Source organism: Sminthopsis crassicaudata, chromosome 4 (assembly GCF_048593235.1).
Source record: "Sminthopsis crassicaudata isolate SCR6 chromosome 4, ASM4859323v1, whole genome shotgun sequence".
Lineage (NCBI taxonomy): Eukaryota > Metazoa > Chordata > Mammalia > Dasyuromorphia > Dasyuridae > Sminthopsis > Sminthopsis crassicaudata.
This window is the reverse complement of record NC_133620.1, coordinates 409,078,551-409,091,323: the sequence shown is the minus strand read 5'-3', so window position 1 is coordinate 409,091,323 and position 12,773 is coordinate 409,078,551. Positions and strand designations below refer to the sequence as shown.

Here is a 12,773-nt window from a genome sequence, read left to right as displayed (position 1 = left end):
GTAATTAAAACTAATCCTAATGAAGTTAAATTGGCTGGATAGAAAGCTTTACAGGGAAGTTATGGGGTGAGGGTGAGTGGTGATGAAACAGCTGACAAGTGAAGACTAATGCATAAGGCAAGACCCACTAAAACTGGTAAAAGTTGATGTTTCTGATGAATAATAGAGATAAAAAGGATTTTTTTTAAAAAATCCCTTATTTTATCCTGAGAGCAAGAGTAATATTAAGGAAAGGATAAAAAACCTGCTTAGAGTTGTTGAAAAGAACTATGATGTTGATACCATCAAGGCTAGTTAGATTTCCTGGTAAAAACTAGAATTGCATTATTCAAGAAATAATTTGTATGCATTTAGAACTAAATCATATGTTGTAGAATGGGTTCCTGTTCAAGATGGCCTCTGAGGTTCCTGCCAATTCAGATTATGCAGTATCAATAGCAGCAGCATCTATCTATATAAAACATGAAGAAAAGGAAAATGCAGCTAAACAGAACTAAAAATTATTTGCTAGCTCCTTACAGAATCAATTAAACAAGCTGGTTAAGTTAGTTTCATTGTACATCCAAAGGTTCCCAAGAAAATCTTATAGACACCTGATGAACTTGTATTCAAATAAATGCAGGAAAAAAAAGGCTACTATGAATGTGCCATGTAGCTTAAAGATACCAAAATCTTTTGTAGAGAATGAGGAAATAGAAAACTTCTATATAGAATGTAATCTATCTCGAGACTAAGAGACATATAACTTAATGTTCACTGAATTCAATGCAAAGGTAAGTATGGAAGTAAAAAAATAAGTTGGAAAATATGGTTCAGGATTAAGAAAAGTCATATCTATATTTTATTATTATCTTCTTGGTGATGGTGATAAGTCTTGGTGATACCTTCACCAAGAAGTCTAAGAAGGTGATGGATATGTGAAGCAAAAAACAAAAACATTAAAGCAAAACAATAACAACAACAACAACTAAAAAAAAAATCCACAAATTTTAAAATTAATTTTATAATTATAACATTTTTGACAGTACATATGCATAGGTAATTTTTTACATTATCCCTTGTACTCCCTTCTGTTCCGAATTTTCCCCTCCTTCCCTCCACCCCCCTTCCCTAGATGGCAGGCATTCCCATACATATTAAATATGTTACAGTATATCCTAGATATAATATATATGTGCAGAACCGAATTTGTTGTTGTTGTTGCAAAGGAAGAATTGGATTCGGGAGGTAAAAATAACCTGGGAAGAAAAAAACAAAAAACGCTCACAGTTTACACTCATTTCCCAGTGTTCCTTCTCTGGGTGTAGCTGATTCTGTCCATCATTGATCAATTGGAACTGAATTAGATCTTCTCTTTGTTGAAGATTTCCACTTCCATCAGAATACATCCTCATACAGTATCATTGTTGAAGTGTATAATGAACCCCTAGTTCTGCTCATTTCACTCAGCATCAGTTGATGTAAGTCTCTCCAAGTCTCTCTGTATTCATCCTGCTGGTCATTTTTTACAGAACAATAATATTCTACAGCATTCATAAACCACAATTTACCCAACCATTCTCCAATTGATGGACATCCATTCATTTTCCGGTTTCTAGCCACTACAAAAAGGGCTGCCACAAACATTTTGGCACATACAGGTCCCTTTCCCTTCTTTAGTATTTCCTTGGAATATAAGCCCAGTAGTAGCACTCCTGGATCAAAGGATATGTATGCACAGTTTGATGACTTTTTGGGCATAATTCCAGATTGCTCTCCAGAATGGTTGGATTCTTTCACAACTCCACCAACAATGCATAAGTGTCCCAGTTTTCCTACAGCCCCTCCAACATTCATCATTATTTGTTCCTGTCATCTTAGCCAATCTGACAGGTGTGTAGTGGTATCTCAGAGTTGTCTTAATTTGCATTTCTCTGATCAATAATGATTTGAACATCCACAAAATTTAATTTTGCTGATATGCTGATAATATATATAACTTAAAAGACTGAAAATGACTGGTTATTGATATGTTGTTTTCAAACTAACAGTATTAATCAGACTTTTGATTTGTTAAAGATGAAAATCAACACCAATGAGAATGATGATGTTGAGAAGATAAAATTACTACATTGTCAACCTAGCCTATTCAAAGAAGGCACTAAATCCAAAAAACAGGAAATAAAGAAGGAAACCGACCCCAACATATAATAAAACCATTTAACTATGGAAGTTCTATCCTCAAATTGCTAAAACTGCCCAGGAACTCCCTAAGCCTTAAGGTAACACTTTCACTTTTTGTCAAGCAGAAAACACTGGCAAGTAAAAAGCAACATGATAAAAATACTAAATCATTTTATAACCTACAGAGGAACATGATGAAATACCATAAGCATTGCTTCAAAAACAATAAGAAAAAGAAGGAAAGATTTATTTTTTGCTCTATATTCTCAACCATCTGTATTAGTCTAGATCTTTTCCTTGCTAAGCTATACTTAAGCTTGAAAACAAACTCCCTACTGTTCTTCAGAGGTGATCTTTGTTAAAAAATCATCCATCTGTCTCTTTAACTTATTTACTTGTGCTACATGCACAGCTGTGTCCTTGAGCTTGATCATAGATTTAGATCCATAATGCCTCTCTGCCTTCCCTCCCGGGTGGGGAACTATAGTGTCTTCCTGATTGATTAATAGGGATCTGGCAATTTACAGCACACCCCAAGTTTGAGCACCACTTGTGAATGCCAACTCAAGGCATTCACTACTGTTGTGAATACCCTTGTTAATGCCCACTCTGCATTCACTATTGCCAGTCTCTCCTAATTCCCAGGCCCTCAGAGAAATCTCTGGTCACTGCCTTTTGCAGTGCTTAAACCAATTTTACCAAGCTTACCTCTGTCTGAGGTCTTCAGAGATCTCTGGCCATCATTTCATAGGAATGATGGTTTAATCATGATAGAGTGCTCAAGAACAGCCATGTGCAAGCTCAAGATCTTTTATTCACATATTTACATCCTGCCTAGCTGACCTCCTGCAGACTCCCAGGGAACTCCTGGTCAAAGAGAGAAACTTCTTCCTCCCCACAGCTTAAATAGGGACTATGAGGTCACATTCATAGCCAAATAAAGGAGACGCCTCCCATAAATGATTCAGCCTCTCTTTAAAGATGCGGATCTAAATGTGACCAGAGTTCCCACCCACAAGGCAGTCCCTAGTTCACAGAAGACCCACTTCAGAGGGTCTCAAGCTTTAGTGTTTCTTTACTTCTTGTTGCACTGCACGTGACTCCTCCTCCTCCAACCCTTACAGGGAGGTAAAGGTACATAAGTATCTTTAATTGAGATAAAAACCTGGCTGCTACATAGCATTTTGACCTTTTTTTTTTTTTACTTGTAAACTACAATACTTACTAGAGATAGAACAAAAATAATCTTAAAGCACATCTCTGAAGTAGCAATAAAATAGCATTTCTTTTTAAATTCCTTTCCAAGTCTTAAGTTCCTATGATATTATAATTAATATAGTAGAAGTGAAATAGTGTGGGTACAAAATATTAGAGCCAATCTATTAAATAACAATCAACATATATTTTGAATGTTGTTAACAAAAACGTAATAATCTCTGACTGTATCAGAACTTTCTTTTGTCTCTTTGTTTCCTAGAGATGGAGAATAAAGTCATAGACAGGAAGAACAATAAAAGATAACACTATCAGACTTTTTCCTAGAAAATTTTTCTACAGTGTTTTTATATGCATACTGTTGGATTCAAGGCAAATACAAACTGGAGATAAAGGCAGAACCTAGATTTGAACAATCTATATATAATTAAAAAAAAGAATTTGAGAAAATAAGAGAAGGGAAAGAGAGCAAATTCTTTTTATTAAGTGCCATTTGTAAGACTTCAAAAATGAAAATGTATCAAAAAAAAAAAAAAAAAACAAGTTCAAAGAATAAAGACTAGGAAGTGATATTTGAAAACTAAATTGCTGAGAAATACTCCAATCCAAACTCAAGTTAAAAATAAGGTCCAGAACGAAAACAAATGAAGAAACACCAGTTATTTACATTAAACTTAAGCATCGGTAAAAAAAAAAAAAAAAAAAAAAAAAAAAAATTTGATAGTAAGGTAACGGGAAGAAGGAATATAGAACTATCCTCACAAAAAAATCAAAGAAAGAGGAAAAGAAGTCAGCTGTACAAGAAAGTTTATAGCAGTTCTTTTTATAGTAGCAGGAACTGGAAATTAATAAGATGCCTATAAGTTAGGAAATGACCACACACATTTATAGCACATGAATATAAGAACGTTGTTGCATATTAAAAAATGATAAAAAGGGATCATTTTAAAGAAATGTGAAAATATTTGTATGGATCAAGAAACTCCCTCTTCTCCCCTTTTCCTAATCTCACATCACCCTGATGCATTCTGCCACTAATATCATCTTTACTCCTGGATCACATTAGAAAAAAGTTCTCCCATGCCAAGACAAAATCCTCTATATAGACAAGTGATTGATTCCATCCCAACTTCTCCAACAGACTGCTTCCTCTATTATTTTTTCTCACTTATCTTCCATTTATCTTTGTTTACTGGCTGCTCCCTATTACCACCAATTAGTTACCATCCTACTGAAGGCCCTTATCACCTCAATATGGACTACTGAAATATCTTGTTTACCATAAGTTTCTTCCCACTGTGATCCATCTCTATTCATCTGTCAAAGAGATCTTCCTACTGTCTATAAAAATGCCCGTGTTATTTCTATTCTCAAAAAACTTTCTCTTGATCCTGCCAACATGACTACCTATCATCTAATATCTCTCATCCCTTTAGTGAAAGAACTCTTTAAGAAAACCATCTATAATCAATTCCTCATTTCCTTTCTTTTCATTCTCTCAACACTTTTCAGTTTGGTTTCTGACTTCATCACTGAATTAAAAATGCTATCTTGGAAATTATCCCTTCTCCCTCTAGACCTTCAACTGACAATCTCATCAGCAATCATGGATTCAATTATTATTCTTATGATGATCATTCTCAAGACTACTTATCCAGCCCTAACCTCTTTGTTGACCTCCAATGTCACATCTCCAACCATCTATGGATATCTAAATTGTTCTGTATACCTACTAAACTCATTATCTTTCTTCAAAACCCCCTCCTTCTTCTCATCCCTCACTTTCAAACTTCTTATTGTCAAGGGCACCACCATCTTCCCAGTTACCCAAATTCAAAATGTAGGGGTGATTCTCAATTCCACTCCAATCTGTTACAAAGCCCTGTCAATTTTACTTTGGTAATCTCTCCCATATGCTTCTCTATTCTGCTGACATTGCTACCACCTCAGTAAAGGCCTTTATCACAACAACCTGGAATACTGAAATAGTTTGCCCATAAAAAGTCTCTCCTCACTACAATCTATCCTCTATTTTAGTTATCAAAGTGATCTTCCCAAAGAACAAGTCTAATCATGCCATTCAACTATTCAGTCAACTCCAGGGACTCCTCACTTCTAGGATCAAATATAAAAGCTGTTGTTAGGCATTTAAAGTTACTCATAATCTACCCTCCCTCCTCTGTCTAGTCTTTACATTTAAAACACACACACACACACACACACACACACACACACACACACACACACACACACACACAAAATCCTCTCAGAGATGACTGGAAGTTTTCTACAATGATAATTCTAAGGAGAAAAAAAATTTTGTTTAAAGAAAACCATAATTTCACAGAGAAACCACTGAAAACTAAAAAAGACATGGAGAACAAAAAAATGGATATATAAATAAATATCTGAAGATGGCTATTAAAGATTGGAATGCTCCTGTAAAATATTAGAAAGACTAAAATCCGAAATAAGCAGATGCTTAAAAAGAAGGCTAAAGAAAAAAATTGGAGGAAAGAGTAGCATGGACAACCAGATGGCACAGTGGATAGAGCACCAGCTTGGAGTAAGGAACAACTGGGCTCAAACTTAACCTCAGACATTTACTAGCTGTGTGACCCTGGAGAAGTCATTTGACCCCAACTGCCCTTTCCTCACCCCACCAAAAAAAAAAAAAAAAAAAAGGACGACTAAACAAAAAAGGACTTTTTAGATATATTAGGGGAAAGAAAATGATAAAGGAAAAAACAGAAACTCTTCTTAGGATAAATAGGAAATAATAAATGATCCTAGAGAAGAAAAAACTACTTAACTCCTATATTACTCATGTTCCCTCTAACAAGAAAGGTCTAGAAAAGAGAATAAAATTGGCTAACAAGAAAGTAAAACTCAAAAGAAACGGTAAAAAGACTTACCTGACCTAAAAAGCTAAAGTCACTCACTGGATTCAGAAAAACTACATGTGAGGAGACTTAAGAATTATAAATGTGATAGGATTGGGTCAATGAATTTCAAAATTACAATGTGATATGAGAATTACAATAGAAATATTAAGGACTTAAAATGACATCATATTCAAAATTGGTAATAAAATAAATCCTTCAAATTATATGCCAGTGAGAGCAATGTCAATTTCTAATAAAAATCACAAGAGGTAATATTGAAGGGATGGTTAGCAAGCATTTAAAAAAAAGTAATCTGTGAACATTAAGAACTAACATGGATTCATAAAGAAACAGTTATTTCACAATAATTCTCATATGGGCAGCATGAAAAGATAGTACCTAGATTACAAACTGATTTGAGGTAACTCAATTGAAAGACTGTTGGTAATTAATGGATTGATATCAATCTGGAGGGAAATCTCCATTAGTGTTCTTGTAGCTGTTCTGTTAAATAAAGATGCCATACTTATCAAATTGGCAAATGACAAGAAGCTTTAAATTCAGTCATCAAATATTTAAAGGGCTACCATCTGGAAAAGGAGCACAATTTAGCTGTGTTTCTTCAGAAGGTAAAACTGATACTACTAAGTACAATTCAGAGAGACAGATCTGAGCTCAACCTAGGATGATTTGAGCTATCCAAGAATGAAATGTGCTTCTGTTTCAAATTTCAAGAAACAAGCAAGCAAAAGCTAGATGGCTATTTGTCAAGTATGCTATTTGAAAGGATTCCTATAATGGAAAAGGAATTACATTGGGTGAACACTAGGTTCAACTCTAGAGTTCATATCAGTTCATGCTTTTATTTCAAAATTTCTTAAGTGTTATCTCAAAGAAAATATAAAATATTACCTCATTGCTCTGTAATGGTGGTTTTCCACTTTTCTTACTGCAGAGAAAAAAAAAAGGAATTGTTTACTTTATTGGGTTTTTTGTTTTACTGATGTGTTTTTAAAACATTTAAAGATTACTTTCACCCCAAAAGTCTCACAACAAATTAAAACAATTACTTTATCTAAAAGAGCATGCATTATTCCATATCCAAAGTACCCAATGACTTTATTTTTATTTATCTTTCTGATAAATAAAAAAATATAACCTCACCCTCCCACTTCCACCCATCAGTTTAGAAAAGACTTCAAATTTTTGTTTTTGTAATATAATGTTAGAATACAAATTATTCTACTGGTTCTGCATACTTTAAATCAGTTGATTTACCTCCATATCTCTTTGAAATATTTTTTAAAAATATTTTATTGATGTGGATTATTTTTATATTACATTTACAGATTACTTCAAATTCATAAGGGTCTTAAATATTTAACAAAATAAAATTATGAAGTAAAACTAATGATACAATGACCCCAGCTGCAAATGCATGCACCATTTTTGCACAACACTCTTCCCATCTCTAATTTTTTAAATGAACAGAAATATTTTCTCTCCTCCAATCTCATTTAAATATATGTGTATATACATATGCATACGTGTGTATAAAGATGCACACATATATAGTTACCTATTACAGAGATACACTAGGATTAGAGTAGAAAAGGAGATATATACGTATATATATATATATATATATATGTGTGTGTGTGTGTGTGTGCGCATTTTTGCACATGTATACAGCCATTGAAGGAATTTCTTTTGCTTGACTATGCTTATTTCACTTTATTATTGTAAATTTTATTCAACATTAATACTTTTATTTAAATTTTTGTAATGTTTTATAAATAATAAAAATGTCAAAAATAAGATTAAAAAACCCAATGTTTATGATGAAATGGAAACACTGGTGTCTGTTTTATAAAAATGTTTTATCTGCAAATATCATGACACTTAAATAATTTTTTTGCAAATGTACATTCACAACACAATGGTAGGCCAAGAAGAGATTTTTCTCCCAGAAAAAAATAAGATACTTTTAAATAAGCAAAAATAAACTTCAAAAATCATGCCTGTGACATCAAAAGAACTGCTTGCATTGTATAAAGGCGTTTACAGAATTACTAAATATAATCTCTTAGTAGCCAGAAGAAATGTTGCAGCTACATAAAGCTAATAAGTGATATTCATAGTAGAAACAATGCCTGGTAGAAAGAAATATCACCCTTAAGTCTGAAGACATTTGCTACAAATTAAATGAAAAACAAATCTTCCAATTTAGTACTGAAAGAGTATGAACAACAGATTTTAAAAAATGTTTCTTTGTTTACATATATATAATTCCTAAATGAAAGAAAGCATGCTACTATGCAAATTTATTGCTGATTGAGCCATAGTAAAAGAAACCTTCAAAGTAACTGGCAGGTTTGTTATTGTTATTGTTTTTTAACGAAAATGATAATGTGGAAGAAATATATTGGCTTCTTCATTGAGGCCTCAAACAAAATCAATATAAAACAAAGATTAAAAAGCATTGTTAAAAATGTAGCCCCTTATGAAATCTGAACATATGATATGTTTCACGATCACCTGGATGAGAAATATAAATGAAGAGATACAATTTTCCAACTGTTACAAGTATAATCAACTTTATTAATAAAGAGTCCATTTAAAGGAAGGGTTGGTTTTTTTTTTTTTGAAAATTGCATGACAATATGGGGGTAAAACATATGGCACATTTATATAATTGTGAAACACAATGACTTCTCAAGTCTCAGAGAACATTGAAGTAAAAGAAACTGACATTTTTCTTAGCAATAATCTTTAATTAAATTAAATAATAACTTAATCTTTATTATTAAAGATGAAGCAAATTCATTTCATAAATTTTTAAAAATCTGAAATGTGTTTGATGAATATTTTCAAAATACTAAATATTTTAAATGAATCAGTGCAAAGTCATCAAAATGACAATGAAATGAAAAAAAAAAGGAAAAAAATTAAGAGCTATAGATAATAAATTTACAACATGGTATTTCCCTAAGTCTAACGATTTGTATCCTTTGAACAAAATGGAAGTAAAGATTTTCTTGATAATCAAATTACAATATAAAAATTCTCAATTTATTTTAAAGACCTAGAAATATCTATATATGAATGGATACAAAACAAATATTTGGCCTTACTTCATCTGAATTACAATGGTTAGTAGATTTGTTCTGTAATAGCATGTAACCCACATAACCCTTATGTTTTGGCTAAAAAAGTGAATAAAGATTTGTCTGGTTTATCAGATAAAACTATAATTTTTTTGCTATTTATAATATCTAATTTGTACAAAACAAGCTTTTTCTGCTGACAGATATCCTATCTTTATAAATTCTGATTACTGTTTGAAAAAATTACTATCAACAAAATTAATGATCTGCTTCAAGAAATTCTAAAAAACCAAGTCAATATATTACATTAATATTTAATATTTTGTTATGAATATAAAAGATGGAAAGAATTTGTAACTAAACATGTTGATCATTTAAAGTTTGTATTCTTATAAACATGTAATAAATCCTTACCTTTATTTTAATAAAATGTGATCTAAGAAAATTATTTGTATAGACTGCTATATGAAAGGTTTATGTAGAGAGAACAATATTTGTTGTTGTCGTTGGCATTTGAAAAAAAAAAGTTTGTAAACCATTGCTCTGCACTAAGATCTCTTTTTGCTGAAGCTCAGTGGGCTCATTCAGTCAGTAGTGAGGAGCTACTCATTACTTTTCTTAAGCTAAGCATTTGCAACACAACACTTTCAGAGCCTAGGCAGCCAGATTATTATCATCTTCATTCAGAAATTAAGGAAACTGAAGCTCAGCAGGTCTATCTACTTATTGGGAACTGAACTCACTTGAACCCATTCCAAGATCAATGAGCTTTTCACTACAGTATGCTGCTTCTTTCTGACTGACTTACTTTTGTCCACCACCCTGTCAAACCCTGACTGTTGGCTCCTACTTGCCTAAATTGGTCTTGATGACTGGCTGCCTATCTTGATGGCATGTTTTTTCAATCAATTCTATATTCCTCCAATCACAACAATGGCCTTACAAGTACCTCCTGGTTTCCAAATGTTCAGTTTTTGTTGTTTATAATTTTCTAGTCAAGTCTAACTCTTTTTGATCTGCTTTAAGGTCTTATGGGCAAAGATACCAGAGTGATTCGCCATTTCTTCTCCATATCATTTTTTTTTAACAGATGAGGAACTAAAGCAAACAAGGTTAAGTGTCTCATAGGCAATACAAGTCTGAAGCCACATTTGAACTCAGAAAGAGTCTTCCTCACTATAGACCCAGAACATTGTCTTAGAATTCCTTTTCCTCCTCCTTTAATATAGAGCTCTATGCAGATTAATTCAAATCTACATTTCCAGCCCTTATTTTTCTCCTAAATTATAGTCCCATATCACCACTTGACTGTTGAGCAACTCCATCTAGATGTTCTACAGATATCTCAAATTGAGTATGTTTAAAACAAAGATAATGACTTTTCTTCCAAAACCCTGCCCTCCTATTGTAGGGGCAGCTAGGTGGCACAATAGAAAGAGTATTAGGTCTGAAGTCAGGAAGATTCATCTTCCCGAGTTTAAATCTGGCTTCAGAAACTTATGAGCTCCATGACTCTGGGAAAGTCATTTAAACCTTGTTTGCCTGTGTCCTCATCTGTAAAATGAGCTAGAAAAATCACTCCAATATCTCTGCCAAGAAAATTCCAAAAGGAATCACAAAGAGTTGGGACACAGCTAAAATCTCTAAACAATAACAACAACAATATTATCCTAACTTTCCTTTTTCTGTCAGGGACAAGTGTATTCTTTCAGTCACTCAAGTTCATAACCTAGGACTACAGTCAAAATTCTAACCGTATACACAAGAAGTTACCATGTCTTGTTCATTCTACCTCCATAACATCTTTCTTCTTCATCACTTTCTAACTATTCATATCACTACCTGGTTTAGACTCATTTTCTCACTCTTAGACCCATGCAATAATCTCTTAAGGGTCTGTTCTGTACTAAGCCTTTTCTTTGTAACATCCTTCACACAGATGCCAAAATAGATATTCTTGAATGCTAAATAAATCTAATTATGTCTCTCCTCTGAAGAAGTTTCACTTGTCTATGATCAACAAAACACTAAGCATTTTCTATGTATCAGACACTAAGCTAAATGATAATATAAGGATGAGGCAAAATTATTTCTGCCTTCAAAAGAGTTTACATTCTAATAGTGGAAACAACATGTAAATATTATTATTTGTCCTTTGTCCTGGAAGAGGACCATAACATCATAAAGTAAATGTCTTAACTTGCAAGCAAACTAAATTTAAGTGAGGGAAGTCTGTGCAAAGTCACCAAACTCACTCTCTCCTCCAGAATCATCTGGGTTGAGTGGCAAGTTATAAGTCAGGACAACTGAAAATGGCCCCAAATATAGTGAGAGACCTTGGTCTTTTTAAACTAAGGTCTTTCCCAAGTCTCAGACTGACTGAAGCAATGCCCATTCAGTAATAAACGCTAAGTAAAATTGAGCCAAAGAATAGTCTTTTTAAACTAGTCTATTATTATTATTATTATTATTATTATTATTATTATTATTATTATTATTATGGAAAAGATCCTCAAGGTTTCAAGCCAAAACATAAATAATTATTCTTTACACTCACTCTGAGACTTCAGAATCCAAAGAATGACCAAGTGAATCTTGGGCTAGGACTTACTGTTGGCCATTCAAAGAAAAGCAGGATGATTTGGGTTTAAGGCATGGACCATAAAAAAGAAATCTAGTCTATAAACCCCATGATATCTTGGCTAGGTTTTAGCAATCCAAATACTATTTCTTTGGGCAGAAAATCCACTATTTCTTCACAATGAATGTAGACTTTGAAAAAGGGTGGGATAATGTAAAATGTTTGCCCTATCAGAATAAGTGTTTATATAATGGAATTCCATCCTAACCTCCAGAATTTTCATTTAATTCTTTCAAAACAGACGTTATAACAATGAATATCACCTATTATGATATCTTGCAATAAAAAAGTCTCAATGGAGCTACATCACAACAAATTTATGCTATATTATTTAGTTTTTTTCTATTACAAGGATAGCTTGTCTAAATGAACATACATTTTCCAGGTTTTAATTCTTCTCAAAAGTTAAATGAAAAACCCATCTCATAGTTATATCTATGAATAAGACTCGAATATCATAATCCTATTTCTATGTTCAATCCCATAATGCCTGGAATGCTCTCCTTCACCATCCATGGAACCGCTAGCTTTTTTTCAAGGTTAATTTTGAGCCTGTAACAAGGCCTCCAACTTTCCTGATTCCAGTCTTCTTCATGTTAATGTTTGCTGATTCGAGGAAATGTCTATTTGAATATATTTATCTGTGCACATCTTGTTAATCTCCACTTTTCACAAAAGTGTTCTCTTGAGGACTTCAGGTATTTGTTGAACTGAAAGTTAATAAACCATGCCACAATCTAGGCTAAAACTTTAAAGTATCTA

General features: G+C 32.8%; 1 protein-coding gene across 1 annotated transcript in view; it reads right to left on the bottom strand.

The window, feature by feature from the left end:
• The window catches only part of ABCD3 (ATP binding cassette subfamily D member 3), an 83,082-nt gene that overhangs the window by 57,131 nt on the left and 13,178 nt on the right, over positions 1 to 12,773 (bottom strand). Inside the window, exon 2 of the mRNA XM_074262742.1 lies at positions 7,176 to 7,212. Within this exon, the coding sequence (XP_074118843.1) occupies positions 7,176 to 7,212 (37 nt within the window). The remainder of the gene's footprint in view (positions 1 to 7,175; positions 7,213 to 12,773) is intronic.